The 17,106-nt window shown below is 31.3% G+C and overlaps 1 protein-coding gene across 1 annotated transcript; it reads left to right on the forward strand.

Annotated features, from left to right (window-relative positions):
* Window positions 1-135: 135 nt before the first annotated feature.
* Window positions 136-15,836, forward strand: LOC127718094 (uncharacterized). The gene is made up of 10 exons (XM_052223986.1): window positions 136-165; window positions 638-708; window positions 1,834-2,160; window positions 6,974-6,994; window positions 8,583-8,675; window positions 12,209-12,271; window positions 12,649-12,711; window positions 13,165-13,251; window positions 14,245-14,316; window positions 15,435-15,836. Exons 2-10 carry the CDS (start codon window positions 666-668, stop codon window positions 15,557-15,559), a joined length of 894 nt encoding a protein of 297 aa, XP_052079946.1. The 5' UTR covers window positions 136-165; window positions 638-665; the 3' UTR covers window positions 15,560-15,836.
* Window positions 15,837-17,106: the final 1,270 nt, after the last annotated feature.

Raw genomic sequence — 17,106 nt, forward strand, 5'->3', positions numbered from 1 at the left:
AACATATACATATATATATAATAGGTTAAAGGAGTCCATGCATTTAAAAGACATGCATATAAATTTACCTTATTTCATGTTTTTATTGTACAAAAGAAATCGATAATATTACATGACTTTCCATGCGTTTGTAAGTATTATAAAATATGGCGCTTTTTTAAAACAGTAAGTAGTTTTTCGCTATAACTTTGAAAATTAAATTTATTTACCTTAATGGCATTAGCATCAAAAATAACATGTTAATGCAAAACACTGTTTAAAGCGTACATAATGAACCGCTTATACATTTTTTTTACAGGAATAGAAATGAAGAAAAATCATAAACTGCTCTATTCTCAAATTGAGTCAAAATATTAAAAAAAAATAATACATTGCATTAATGTTTACGATAGGCTTTATAAACTTCATTGTGCTCAATATGGATTCGTGAATTATCAACATTGTATATGATCAGAGCTTTCTGACTAAATAATCAATATACTTGTATCTCCAAATGTAAAGGCCTTCGTTTAAATCGACTGAGATGATCTTTACAGAGGGCGTTTTCACCTTAATTGGAGTATGTCTGGGTCTATCTTATATTGTACCAAATGTGTAAAGATTTAGAATTTTTATCATATTTTAATTATACTTTTAGGGAAATAGCTTTCGCAAAGGCAGCAGATATGGTTTTGGTAATACTCTTGATCATTTTAGTATATATAACAGGTATGGTATAGTTTTTATAAATAGCAGTTTACCAATGTTCAATTCTCATACATGTAACTCGATTGAATAACAAATAAAATTGTGCAACTGTCCTAAGTCAGGAACCTGATGTCCAGTGGTTGCCGTTTGTTGATGTGGTTTATAAGTGTTTCTCGTTTCTCGTTTTTTATATAATTTAGACTGTTCGTTTTCCTGTTTGGATGGTTTTACACAAGTATTTTTTAGGGCCCTTTATAGTTTGCTGTTCGGTGTGAGCCAAGGATCCGTGTTGAAGACCGTACTTTGACCTGTATTGGTTTTTCTTTTACAAGTTGTGACTTGGATGGAGCGTATCATTGCCTGTAGTTGTTAATTTCTGTGTCATTTGGTCTTTTGTGGAGAGTTGTCTCATTTGCCAAGAGTTCCAAATGGTGAAGTTGATATCATCCCTTCGTAAATTTTACGGACGCCATCACGAGTTGGTTGACCGTTATGGAATAACCGTTTCACAGATGATATCGGATATGTTTCTTATGTCGTAACTACAATACCCTTCCCTTCTCACGAATGTGACTTACCGAATTAAGACTATTTACCGGATTTGTAATAACGTAAGCAACACGACAGGTGCCACATTTTGAGCAGGATCTGCTTACCCTTTCGGAGCACCTGAGATCACCCCCATCTATGAGTTTGACTGTCCCTCTGGTATCTTTCGTCCCTCTTTTGCAATCGTACCACATCTTCTTTTTTTATACATCAAACGAATGTATAATTATTGTCATATTCCTGCCTTGGAACAGGCATTTCCTCATTTAGAAAATGATGGAATAAACCTTGTTTTATAGCTAGTTAAGTTATAACCGAATGATGAAACATGAGAGGTAAAATTGTTTGGAGCATAAAAAATAAATCTTTACTTTTGGTAAACAAAATTTCATTTACAGTTAGGATCAGCGTTTCTCAATTTTTAGATTTGGTGTGTAGTGTCATGTTGATTATTCTGTTTCTCGTCTTATTTCGTGCTTTGGAATAGTTGGCTGTCTGTCTTAATATACATTACTGTTTTTACTGCTCTCCCGATATGTCTGTATACCATTTTGTCGAACTTCCGCATTCATTTATAATTCGATATTTTCTTTATAGAAACATATAGTTGTAATATTAACGTCTGTCTTACTTGGAGTGCGATGAAAGACGAAATTACCTTCAGATGCAGAGTAAATGCATTGTCATGGCAGGTCAAGTTTTTTAACCAGTTCCACAAAGAGCAAGCATATTGTATGAGTCCAATACCATTTCCTCATTGTTATTCCTTAAGTACAAATTGCACCATCACCCAAGACGCTCTACATAACATCACAATGCTCACCGTAAGAGGGCGAATCGATAAGAGATTAAATGGCGGATGGACATGTTATCATGGAACAAACATTGATAATGCAATTGTAAATGTCACCGTATTGCGGGAAGGTAAGAGTATTAATTTCTATAATAGTTTATATGTTTATACAACAGCCACTGTATCGGTGGGCTGATATTTCCCTTGATTGCCTTTGCCAAGTTGTCAATGAATTGGTACTTCTGTAGTTTAAACCATATATTTTCTGATTATGAATTATAAAGTTATTTTAAGAGTTATTCTGACACTGCCTGGTTTTGATACTGTTAATTGTGTTTGCATTTACTTTGTCGTAATTTTGTATAAGCATACCTTTAAAATATTTCACATACTCAAGAGTAATTTGGGATTCCACCACTTTCTACTTAAAAAAATGTATGTTTCAAGTCAGGAATATGACAGTTTTATCCATTCGTTTGATGTGTTTTACCTTTTGATTTTTCCATTTGATTAAGGACTTTCCGTTTTGAATTATCTGCAGAGTTAAGTAGTTTTGTGATTCTACTTTTATGATATGTGTACTTGCAAATACACATATCATAAAAACAATTTATACATTGTGTGAATTCGCAGATCGATGTATTAGTACATAAAAACGTCAGAAACGAAATGATTTTAAAATGTTTCTCAAAAACTAATAGAGTTCGTCATTGCCTGAGGAAGTTGGAACCCTAGTTTTTTTGTTTAATGTTAAATTAATCAACGTATTACACAATACAAGTATGTCATTAATCGAGTCAGTATCGAATAGCTGACCGCTGAATTTTTTTTATTTTTTGAACCAAATTATTTCTTTTATCAATTACCCGAATATATACTGTTAGTTCACACTATTTATTGTAAATTTCACAAAATGTTTCAGAAATGTACATGTACCTTTTTTTCTTTTTTCTTTTTGTAAAAGTGTTTTTGTGCTTTGAATAGATTTAATGAGTTCAGCATTTAAATTGATATTCTTATGCCATACTGTTACACAACTAGAGGGGCTGGCGCAAGCAAACAAGTTTAACCCCGCCCCATTCTGTATATGCATGTTTCAAGTCAAGAGCCTATAATTCAGTTGAAGTTTGTTGCTGTTTATCAAAATTTTTGTTTCATTTAATTTTTTAACTTAATTCGGGACGTCAGTTTTCTCCTTTAAACTGTCTACATTTGTAACTTTTGGTGTTTTCTATTTTTCTATGAGTTTTGCTCATTGTTGGTAGTCCTGTAGTTACTGAAGTTGTTATCTTCTATTTCATATTCTCTCTGGCAGAGAGTTGTCTCAATGACAATCATACCATCTTCTTATTTCTATATTAACAGATTTTTCAGTTAAGTACCATTAAATCTAATAATGAAATTGCTTGATAAGATTAGTGGTCTATTGTACAGAATCCAAAAATTATAACTATCAACGGACTATCAAATGCTCGTAATTTTTCCGAAACATCAAAGAGTTGCTGACACTCCACCATTACTAGTAAATCCATTATTTTCATATGATTTATGACAAAAATTAATGACTATTTCTTTGATAGAAGTAAGAGAACTTGCAACCAGTACAGATAGATAGTCAAGTCTGGAGCTGGCATGTCAGTTAACTGCTAGTAGTCTGTTGTTATTTATGTATTATTGTCATTTTGTTTATTTTCTTTGGTTACATCTTCTGACATCGGACTCGGACTTCTCTTGAACTGAATTTTAATGTGCGTATTGTTATGCGTTTACTTTTCTACATTGGCTAGAGGTATAGGGGGAGGGTTGAGATCTCATAAACATGTTTAACCCCGCCGCATTTTTGCGCCTGTCCCAAGTCAGGAGCCTCTAGCCTTTGTTAGTCTTGTATTATTTTTAATTTTAGTTTCTTGTGTACAATTTGGAGTTTAGTATGGCGTTCATTATCACTGAACTAGTATATATATTTGTTTAGGGGCCAGCTGAAGGACGCCTCCGGGTGCGGGAATTTCTCGCTGCATTGAAGACCTGTTGGTGGCCTTCTGCTGTTGTCTGTTCTGTGGTCGGGTTGTTGTCTCTTTGACACATTCCCCATTTCCATTCTCAATTTTATAGAACATTTACTAGACGCTGATATTAATTGCAATTTGAACGGGTTTAGTGTAGTTTAGGACGCCAGTAGGAAGTAGGGACACGTTTTTTAGAGAAGGCTCCTATCTGAGCTGTGGTCGGGGCATGACTATTTACTATTTGACTAACGCTGAGGCGCAGACCCTTGAATGTAGACGAATTAGGTATGTCATTCTTAAAAACTTCCCTGTAGTACTAACGTTCAACCACCACATTGTTGGCTACTTTGTCGGCATTTGAGAACACTAACGATTTCCAAGTACCTGAGTTTTGTTTTTAATTCTAGAAATAGGCCTATTACTTACATTTTTCTTTTATTTCTAAATCATTTTGGTAATGTGATATGCAAAAATTACCAGTATTCCGATACTTATCATTTTAAGAACCAAGTGACTTTTTGCAAGATCTCTCGTTTACATCAATTTTTACAATAGGGCGAAAGAGCATCTTTTATGAACGTACGAGGCTCTTTCCAATTCATATCGACAATGGTTGACTGTTTGGTCCTTTTTTCTGAAGGTGAATAACCTCTAGATTCTAAACGGTGTTAAGCATGTTAAAGTCCTTGCAAATACAGGCCAACATGGATATATCTTATCTTTAATGTTTCATAGTCTCATGCTGAAGAGCCTTTGTTTTTATACAGACGTCTGTTTTACTTACGTATAATTGAAAATTGAACTTCTACTGTTGTCTTTTTAACGTAAAAGAAATTATGTATATTGCTCAATGTTATGAAAATATGGAGGTAAACAATTTTTAATAGAAGAATATAAAATTAATAAAATCAATACCTCTATTAATATCTCTGTTAAAAATAGTAGCAGTCTTTAAAGAAAAAAAAACAAACTACCGAACTTAAAAATTAAAATCGGAAAATCCTTTATCAAATGACAAAATCAAAAGCTCAAACACATCAAACGAATGGAAAAACATTCGTCATATTCCTGATTTGGTACAGGCATTCCCTTATGGAAAAAATGGTGGATTACACCTGGTTTCATAGCTAGTTAAAACTCTCACCTGTATGACAGTTGCATAAAATTCTATTATATTGACAACAATGTGTGAACAAAACAAACTGACATAACAAGTAAAAATGTCTAAAATAGAGGTGCAGCAGTCAACATTGTGCTATAGTCTTAAGCATGATAAAACCAAACAAATACTTCAACAAAGAAAACCAAATGGCATATAGACTAAACACATCAGCAAAAATGAAAGACAAGTTTACAAAAAACGACCTGAGCACAACAAAACATTGGCGGGATGCATAAGTACCCAGCTAACCACGCCAAAAGAATATTACCAAGAATGAGCTAAACTACAAAATGGACTTAACTACAAAAATGGACTTAACTACAAAAATCGTCTACTTGCTGTATCAAAAAGGAATACTTTTAAAGCATTTTTTCGAAATTTTCTCGATGTGTAAACTTTACCAAATTGAATTCAAAAGGACTTGACGTAGTGGTATAAGAAAAATTGATTCTATTCGTACATTAGTTTACCTCGGCCAAAAAAAAGTTTCAATTTTGACTCGATTGTTATTTAAGTCGGGAAATGCGACACACATCCATGCTAATTTTGCACTGCAGAAGCTGGACGGTGTAAACTATAAATACAAATTAGTTTAGAAGGTAGAAGATACGGATGATACATATCGTGTGTACAGATGCCTTTTGTAACAAAGTTACCTGCCGTCGTATGTCCACTGTCCTTGACCTCATTACCATTGTTCATCAACTGTTTAGAAAACTGCTTTTTTCACGTGCATTTCTTACAAGTTATGAATTATTGGACAACAGTATCAAATTAATGGGATACTAAACTCCGTTCTACACGGCGGTACACCTTATATTGACCTCAATTCACGGATCAGTGATCAAAGTTAAAGTTTCGTGATACTATTATCAGTAGGTCAACTTTAACTTGTAGTTACATGGTTTTGAGATGTACGGGTCATTCTGTTCATTGTGTTTGGTCAATGTTGAGCTATTATGATCCTCCACTATATGTAATGAATATAATCATTGAAAGGTGTACATTTCCGTCTAGAAGAATTTATCTGACCTTGACCTCATTTCCATATAGTTCATTGGTCTACTTTAAGTTTTAATGGTTAGTTCTGTTTCTCAGATACTGTAAGTAACAGATTAAACGTATTCAATTATATAATGTTAAGAAGACAAAAGTTTTCGTCTGGCAAAGTTCATCTCAACGTCATTTTACATGGATCATTGTTAATGTTAGGTTTATATGATAAAGAGAGGCGATAGATATCAAAAAAGACATTAAAGTCGAAAATAAACTAGCACCTCCATGGCCAAAAGGTAAGAGACGAACAAACAGCAGTTGTCGAAACACAACATAGAAAACCCCACCACTTATTGTAGACTTTTTAAATGAATTTAATTATGGCTAGTACAATACGCGAGGCATTTCAACGATTGCATCCTTGTTTAAACAAACTTAAGCAATTGTGTTGTTTATATTAGTTATGAAAGTAGTCCTGTGAACACAGTTTATCAAAAAATAAACTACAGTAAACACATCATCAAATGTACTTATAATCAATCATCCTTCAGGGTTCTAATTATACAAATCATATATGAATTCAATTTTTAAAACGGATAATTGTTTTATACGTGTCTAGGATAGTTTTCAAACTAAACACATACATCTAAAGGGAAACATATTAAACGAAACGCAGGTGTCTTTACGATAGTTCAAGCCCTAAATCATTCCAAATCTTAACTTAAACTAAATGCTTATCTTAACAACGAACATATTCATTATTATTTTTCATAATTACAGCTATTCCAACAGTCAAACATGGTGAGTATACAATGATATTCATGCGATCGAGAAGAATCTCCGTACCATAACCTGCCTATCTTTTAAATTGGATGTCTTTATTTGGGATGTTCAACATCTTTTAAACATGAAAATGACTTTTTAGCTATGATTTACATCTGTAAATGATATATCTTTTATTTTTTAAATGATACTATATTTGAGAAACAAATCAGATTTGTTTTTACATTGATTATTTCAATGTTTTGTGTCAAGTAGTTATCTGTTGTCTTTAGTAAAAATGTTTGATTATCAATCCGAAGTTCTTCTGCATTAATGATATTTATTTGTATGATTCACAAAGTAAAGAGATCAATCATTTGCATTTGAACTTTGAAATTTAATCTCTTAATAATTAAGACATTAAATTTCAAAATTCAAATGCAAATGATTGATCTCTTTACTATTTGAATCATAAAATGTTGTATCAATCATTGATAAAAATTATTATGTTATATATCCAAAGATTTTTTCCAATCTACAGATGATATAAAACGTTCGAATAAATCAAATTTTCTCAATCAAGAACGCTTTAAAAATAGATACAAAACACTTGTATTGCATTTTAAATTGCGAAAATAATTTAATAACAAAAAATAACAAACTCCAATTTGAATTAAAAAGGAAGAAATATACATTTAGCTAACATGTTCATTTGTTCGTATGAATGAAAATAAAAATCTGTTATTCTAAAAATTCACCTTCGACTATGTAGGTGATGTTCATTCACATAGAAATTCAAAATAATGTAAACTATATTATAGTGACCATGTTGATCGCATTGAACTAGAAATGATGGATACAACATTTATGGTTACGTTTGAAAAATACCTTAACTTTCACTTTGGACGCATCAATTTATTAAAGTTATTCGCACCGTATGCCAAGAAAGTTACAACAATTTGGTTGTTAGATAAATGCTCTTTACAGTAAGAGATGAATTCACTTTTCAACTTTCTAGAAGCACATGTATATTGAGTAATCTCTCAGTTAAAGCTACATTACATGTTTTTCTCTTCCTTTATGATTTCCTTGAAAGAGAGTTAGCTATCGAACCAAAAACCCGTGATGAAAAATCAGGATTTAATGACCATAATCGTCAGGAATATAACTAGGATCTCTTCGTATCTTTAAGTCACGAGTAAGAATTGTAACAACGTCGATAAGAAGGAACTAAACATGCTAAACGCAAAAAAAAGTATTCGCGAAAAAAATAAACACAAATATAAGTTGGTTTGTTGTATTGTTTAAATTTACACAAAATACTTCGTTTGTCATCTTTTTATAAATTTTCATATTAGGCTTTTCACTTCATGTAACTGAAAAACATTTAAGAAATATTCATTAAGGAAAAGTTCAAACTTAATCATCAACTCACAGAACCTGTCAAGAAGAAAGAACTTATCTAAAAAAATCAAAGAATGTATTAAGTATATATTGTATCGTCTGTTTGGTTTTTTTAGTGTTTTGTTGTTATTGTTGTTGGTTTTTTTCTTTTGTTTAAATTAATGATATGAATAAAAAAAATGAATATCTATGTTCAAGTAAATTGTAATATTACCTTTTGCAGACTATTGTTCCTGGGAAAAGAATACAGCATGGACATTTTTTGGAGTTATCATAGCCTTTGTGGTCTTCCAAATAATTAATTGTTTTCATAAAGGTAACTCTTCGCTGTTTTGCAATTAAAATATTTTTGATTCGAATATTGACTCCATAGGTTGCACTTTGTAAATACAGCTGTTTCTCAAACCACGACTCTTTTAAGGGATATAGAATATTCATAGATAATTAATTTTGTTTACATACTGGTTCCCAGTTATGATCTCTAGGTTTCATCTCATAGAGACATAACTTGGGAATGTTACCAGTAAATATACATATGCATATTGTCTATATAGAAATCTGTGGTAATCCTACAGTCAAGGTAGGGATTGTTAAGAAATTTAGTGTTAGTTTAAACTCTTAGAAGTTCGGGGCATATAAACGTTGAAAATATGCCGCACAGCCCTATATTTTGACCTTTGAAAAAAATTGTAGTGAATATGACTGTCCATTCTAGAATATGATTTTTTTCAAAACTTCATAGTAAAAGTGGTACAGTTTTAGCCGTAAAAGGAGTTCCTATGAGAAATAGCATTGTCAATATTTACAGAAATGCAACCTATATTGGGTGAAAAAAGAGTAAAGAAATTAACTCAAATATGAAGTTTGATAAATATTTCATAAAGATTGAGAAAATCCTAGGCTTTAACTTTGATGACTCAGCATAAATGCACAGTTTACAGTATGCATAGTTTACTTAAAGCCCTGAATGCAAAATAAATTCATAATATATGCATATATGTAAGTTAAGTTGTTTAAAGTGCTTATATTTACTCTTCGCAGTCATTGAAACTCATAGATCCTTCCTGAATATTATCGGTGGGGTGTTTTTGTCCTGTCAATAACCCAAAAGTAAGCCGTAACGCCGAAATCTGCTTTTTTGTCACCGCGGCATGCAAAACACAAGCTAGAAATACAAAAATATCTCAACAAAACTTACAATAGTGTGTTCTATCCTGAATATGTACTAAATATTCCATATTGCTAGAAACAGCAGAATAATTTAGGAAATTTGAGGCCCCAGGGGCAAAAAACAGAGAAAATTGCCTACCCCCTTGGTCATAAAACAAATAATTTAACTTGTAAATGCTATGATTTTATGATTTTAAAGGTCTTTATATAGAAAACAATAACTCTGCTTGGAAGTTATGCAAAAAATTAGATGTTAGCAGTCATTTCTATAACATTTCAAGTGAATTTATACATCAGACTGGTATCTGCATACATACAACTATTGCAAATATGGCTTTGTTTTACATTTCTAGCTCATATATCTGCTAAATTGTGTCAGATATATGGTTAGAGATGATACTGTTGTGACAAGAATTCTTAACTTACCATTTGAGGCAGAAATTGTGAACTTTCATTGACAAATAGGCATACAGTAAAATGTGGACTGGAGACACAGGCAGGATTTGATACTTTATATAATCTTGAATGATGGAATGATTGACTGCTAAACATAATATTTACAGTGTTCTGAAATGCTTTCAATATGTTATCAGAACAGTTTTAAACATGTTCTAGGCATTTCACATCAGAAAACATGCAAATAGGGAAAGCTGGCAATAATTAATATCTTGTTCTCAAAAATGAACAGTAAAAGAAAACTTAGATTTTATGCAGTGATTTCTTTAAGGCTATAATTCTGATAAATAAGTATTAATGTGAGAAAAAGTGTTTTTAGAGAGTTTTCTATTGGAAACAATGTTTGTATAGGTTGCGCTTTGTAAATACAGCTGTTTCTCAAACCACGCCTCTTTTGGGGAGATATAGAATATTCATAGATAATTAATTTTGTTTACATACTGGTTCCCAGTTATGATCTCTAGGTTTCATCTCATAGAGCCATAACTTGGGAATGTTGCCAGTAAATATACATATGCATATTGTCTATATAGAAATCTGTGGTAATCCTACAGTCAAGGTAGGGATAGTTAAGAAATTTAGTGTTAGTTTAATCTCTTAGAAGTTCGGGGCATATACACGTTGAAAATATGCCGCCCAGCCCTATATTTTGATCTTTGAAAAAAATTGTAGTGCATATGACTTTCCATTCTAGGATATGATTTTTTTCAAAACTTCATAGTAAAAGTGGTACAGTTTTAGCCGTAAAAGGAGTTCCTATGGGAAATTGCATTGTCAATATTTATAGGTACTCTTGTAGTAGACAAACGCTGTTAAAACGGGGTTTTGGTCCCAAAGAACGCCATATTTTGCAACCTATAACTGTCCTTTTTGAAATACCATTGCCAAAAATACCACAATTATAGAAACACTTAAAGTAAGACATTCGATAAATTGCATTTGACATTACTATTTTTTATTTAGTATTGAAGTCTTCTGTTGCCTTTGATCATAGATATGAGAAGTTTGGTATGAGTGCCAATGAGACAACTCTACATATAAGTCACAATATGTAAAAGTAAAGCATTATAGATCCCAGTCTAGACTATAAATGCAGAATACAAAGGCGTGTATTAACCTGTCAGTATCAAATGATGTTAATATTTTTTTTGGAATTTATCGTAACATGTGTAGCACTTATTGTAATGTTCATTCAAATATTTAAATACGTTCCTTAAAAGAGCAGAAATCTGATAAGATTTACTACTATGAAAGGATGACCTGTACATATATCTCATTTACATATAAAACAAGTATGGCGAGTCATTCCTCTTTCTTTTTATTTTAGTGGTTGCAATTATATATTTACCGCATATAGTCCTAACATAATAGAATTGAATGTACAGCCTGTGGCTTGTAAATAAGTGCGTCAAATTATATTTGAATTATCTATTTAAATAGAATATAAAATAGAAGAAACATTCCTAATTTTTTAAGATTCCCATATGATCTCAATGATTTATGTTAGTATAACAAAAAGCGTGGTATGATTGTCAATGAGACCACTATCTAACATAGTTCAAATGAAGTGGATATAAGCAATATCAGACCATCGTGCGGCTTTCTGCAATAAGAAAACCCACACCGTATGGTCAGCTCGAAAAGGTTTCAGCAGAATTAATACGAAACGATTCAAACGACAAATTAAACGGCTTAATTTATAGCAATGCAATTTACAAAAAATAAAATAATATTGTAGTTACATATGTATCAGCCTACTACAGTCCCGAAAATACGGGTTTGTGATTTGGAACAGAAAAAAAAGAATGTGTATGGGATACAAATCTTTGTGAGTCGCTTAACCTTATCCTTGACCTGGGACAGTGGTGTGGCAACATAACATTCGAAACTGATTGTCACTATCGGTTGCAAGTGACTTAACTAAATAGATCGGTTCGAAACACAATAAAAACAAAAGACACTATTTACCGTTAAAAGTTACTGAAAGCTAGTTCAAAACTAATTGTAAGTTATACATTAATAATCTTCTCTCAGACTAATGTACCAATCATTACACATCCAACGGATTTGGTGTAAAACTTAGTATGTAATGTTCCGTTTTTATATTTTCATTCATCGAAGCTTTCATAACTGATAAGTATATATGTTGATAAATTGGTTTGCCTTTAAATGATCTCTGCACAGCATAAACAACGGCATAATAAATTTTATTATTTATTGTAGCAAAATGTGCCAAGAGGGTGCGTAAACCAATTGATCAGTGCATCGACATTGTTGAGTCACTAGGTATATCTGTCTCCATGAAATATTTTCAGAGATATATCATGAAACATGTGAAATCGGTTAACGAATGTCAACACATACTTATGTATCATAATTTTATATGTTTTAAATTATATGTTAATTAAACAGTGTTCAAATGGTACAAGTATTTTAAATATAGCAGTTAACTTGAGGAATGGTAAAAGCAGTTAACTTGAGGAATGGATTACTTGGCTGTGTGAATATGATACAGCTCTTTTTCATAACAACTTGTAAAGTGCATATAATCAACGATGTTAGATATGTAAAAAAAGGACAACAAACAATCTTCTAAATATGTTATGAAAAGATTTTAAATGTTTATTTTCAGCATTATTTTCTTTTCTATTTTTTATCTTTAGGCCAACAAGTAGAAGTTAAATGCAAAGCCAATTTTCCTTGCACAAATAACAGCTGTTTATTAGGTATGTTCATCTATAATCATTCAACCACGTGTATAAGAATAAGAGAAATAGGATATGCGTCATTTACTGTATATTGAAGTCTGTATATGTTCAAAATCCTTTACTAGTTCAATGCGTGGTATTTAACAATGTTTTGACGACTTTATATTTGTATTTTAGTATTTTTAACTGTAAGTTTAATAAGCAACAGTAATGAAAATATATCAGCTAAAGTAAGTTATCGGCTTGTGCAGCATTGCGCATGCGCCACAAAGTTTATTGACAGTACAACGTGTCGATGAATAATTGAAAAATTGTTTATCATAAGCTTTCATTAATATTAAAATGTGCATACATGATTGAATAGCTAAAATGAATAGATATTCAACTTTCTTTCTTTTCAATTTTTATTCCGAAGTCATTGTTAACATGTTAGGTAACCTTATTATTTTACTTGTTATCATTTGATTTCAGTTTTTAAACTTGTTATGTTATGTATGCTGACAATTGTTTTGATTTCTTTACCACCGTTAATTGGGATAAGAGAAGTTGACTGTTCAGGTAATTATTTGACAAATGGACTCATAATTAAACAAAGGGCTTATTGACATCTCGTTGCAATCAAAACAGAGACAGGAAAGACAATAGCAATTATCATATGTCACATTTTTCCAAAAATCAAAAGCCTGTAGATAGAAACGTTTAATGCAAAACGCATGACAAAATAAGGATAAGGATGCAATTGATCAACTATCCACCAGTGAGAGTCAACATTACGTGTATTATAAACAGCGACTATACGTCATTGTACGATCTTCAATAATGGGCAACACACCTACTGTATAATCATCTATAAAAGGCCCCGATATGTCAAAATAAATAATATCTTATCCTCATTTCGGTTTACATTCTGAGGCTAATGAACATTAGAAATTAAAGAATTTGAAAACGTTGCGCATTATACTTCATAGTTCGACAATATGCAGTCAAAGAAAAATCCAAATGAGAAGGCACAAGGCCCATTGTCTTTTTGTCCCATGAATTAGAAAAAAAAACATTTAGAATATTTGCTTTTAAAAGTGATTTAAATTTCTTCCATTTAGTGCAAATATCTCTGTATAACATTATTTCGAGATCTTTTTTATCAATGTTCAAATATCAAACAAGTTTTTATTCACGAATATGTTTGCCACAGATTATATATCTTACAAAGATGTCAATGTTGTATAAAATCTTTTGATGTACGTAAGTTTTATTTTTTGTTTTATTTTTTCATTTAGAGATTTTATTATTGCATTCTTTTTCATTTTTTACGGTCAATATTTAATCTATTCGACTATTCTGTGAACTTTTGTCGATCAAGAGATCGTCATATTTATGAGAAACATTTCTTTTGATAGAAAACTATGTTTATACGGCTATACGATTTTTTTTCGTACATTTTGTAGTGGTCACTGTCGTAGTTTGTTATGTTTTAATGTCAAAAAAAAGTTACTAGTAGTTGTTATAATGTAGTACATGATAGGATATCATATTATCAATTATCTATTGTAGGATACTATGCCTTTATTGCTTTAGGCATCATGCTGGGATTTCTAGTAGCTTATCTACTTGCAACATCAAAAGGTAATTTGATCTTAATACTGCCAGTATCATACATGTATGCTGCAATGTAATGTGTCACAGAGTAGCATTAGTCTCCCAACTAAATAACGTAATACACAAGTATAAATGTAGCCTATTTATACGCATTAAAAATACACAAAAAAAACGAAAAAGGCGTGAATATTTCTATTAATATTTATATATAAACAATATTATTATATATGATTACTCATCATCACTGGTGTTGGTAAAGTTAAATCGTTATTGCTATTAGTCGATTCCTCTTCTTGTAGACTATTAGTCCAGCTCAGAAACCTGGACATCGGCGCTGGCATAAAAATACATGATATTTTATCCCCCGAGTATCACTGAAAAGACATAATAACTAATTTATTCATATTATTTGAATTCTTTCTCTTGATTTTTTGTGTCACACTTTTTTTTTACTTTTTGTGAATCGTTTTTTTTTCGTAACTTTTAAAGAAAAGTATTTCTGTTTTATCTGATTGATTTTAGTTTGTAATCAATTGAGTATATTAACTATTCAACAAGAAAATACGTCTTTGAGGTCATATAACTTTAGTTTATGTATTTACAAAATATGATGATGTTTTACGACCATTTGATACATACATGTACTCCTTAAAAAAAATGCTAATATTATGAATATGTTTCATTTACAGAAATTATTAGCACTCCAACGAGGAACTGTTTTCATTTCTTCGAATGTTTTGTAAAAATAACACATAGATAAACTTGGTTTGAATACAAAGAAACAGAAAGAAAACACCAAAAGAAAGTCAAATACCATACGTCAACGATAAAAGACAACCCTATGATTGGATATAAAACGACGAAATGACAACTGTCCAAACAATTTCAATATGAACTTAATATTGAAAAACAAATACCCCACCAAAACCGAAAGTGAAATAAGTTATTTGTTAACATGGTCTTACTTCTGTTAAAACTCCGTTCATAAAAATTAATAGGTCAAAATATATCATACAATATTGGATTAGTATGTCTTACACTGTAAATGTCCCAATCCAAAATTCTATACTTAAAGTGAAATGAAAACTATAGTATATGCTAACGTCGTAATTGTGAGTAGTGAGATCTTCTTTTTTTATTTTAAGGTCTCAAATGCTGTCAAAAAGACAACAACGAGGCATCACCATGTGAATCAAACGAGTCAATGCTCACTGAAGTTGAGCCAAATATGGCTATTGAATCACAACAGGACAGACAAATAGACATTTAAAACCCAACAGGATATCATATCAGACGTTGAACATGTTAAATGACAACTCGAAAGTGCAAATGAAGAAGAAACCATCCCTCTGAAAATATAGGAAATGTGAAATATTTGACTTCTAGACACGGAATTGAAGAAATAGTATCCAATGTAGACATGTCATGACTTGATTTGTTTATATGAAAGTATTTAAAGAAAGTATGGGTATTATTTAAAGCGACAAAATTTAATGTTTAAATGACAATGTATCATGATAATATTAAAGAACAGACTTACAATTTTGTCTCTTTTGCTTTTGTTCTCCACATAATGGTAGCTTGGCAAATATGATTTTTCAGTTTTGTTTTAAATCAAAGCTCTTTCATTTAATTGGATAAAGTATTTTGACATTCAGAAGAACAGAATGGATAGGTGTTGCACACGATGTTGTTACCAGTGAGCGTTACACGACGTTCCATATATTACGAGTATTTTGACGAGAAAAATATAACGGTTTGATTTAAGTACAAAACACTGAAGGAACAAAAATATTATATATAGCAACACACGACAACCACTGAACGTTGCAAGCGTGCATTCTTATATTTGATAAGTGAATTAATTTGAATAATATGTACTTTAACAAGAGCAGTTCCCTGTTCTTGGTGGAGTTCGATAGGGACCATTCCTGGACGGTGCAATGTAGTACTCGTTCTGGATCGTAATCCTCTGATGCTTGTATGCTAGTGTTAGTGTATCAACATTAATTATAAAACATTTCTGTTTATTTAATTTATTTTCTAACTCTCGCCAGGATTCGTCTGACAATATACCTTCCCAGAGTATCTATAAATAAAATCTAGAAAAAATCATTACAGTTAAAAGGATGATACATGTATACAAGCTTCAAAATCGCATTGGATTAAATGCCAATAAACATGGATTGAAACACTGTTCTCTTGTATCAAACCAAGTAAACGGTCTCAAAAACTAGAATTGAAAACATCTCCCCCGGGTACCATACCTGAGATCAATAGACATGCATCGACAGCTATGAGAAATATACGGACGTATATAGTAGGAAAATCGGAACAATAAACTCTAATGAACCTTTTACAGGTTTTAACTATGAAAAAATATCTAGTTTTTAGGAAAGAAAAATAAATGTCTATCCAAAAGACTACGAGATAATTTTTACATAGCATGACCTGATTAACAATATCATTTATCAATTATTATAGACCAATGAAATTAAATTACTTAAAAGGTCTCGCTTCTGTACGAACTTATTCCCGCTTCTGGTCTGATGCCTGAGGGTAATATTAGCTAATATGAAAAAAATGAATGATGACTTGAAGACTTTGAACAAATATGGACTTGTATTATGAGAAAATTCTGTTAACTAATAGTCCAGAAACTTTGTCAAATTATTATTCATTTAATACATTATATTAATGAAAAAACCACAAATGTTACAGCTTGTTAGTTTATACAATGACTTAGTCATTTTTGTAGTGATTATACTCATGTTTCCGGCAAGAAAATCTTATGAACCAAGACTACTGTTAATATTC

Source organism: Mytilus californianus, unplaced genomic scaffold (genome assembly GCF_021869535.1).
Source record: "Mytilus californianus isolate M0D057914Y unplaced genomic scaffold, xbMytCali1.0.p SCAF_10, whole genome shotgun sequence".
NCBI classification, from domain to species: domain Eukaryota; kingdom Metazoa; phylum Mollusca; class Bivalvia; order Mytilida; family Mytilidae; genus Mytilus; species Mytilus californianus.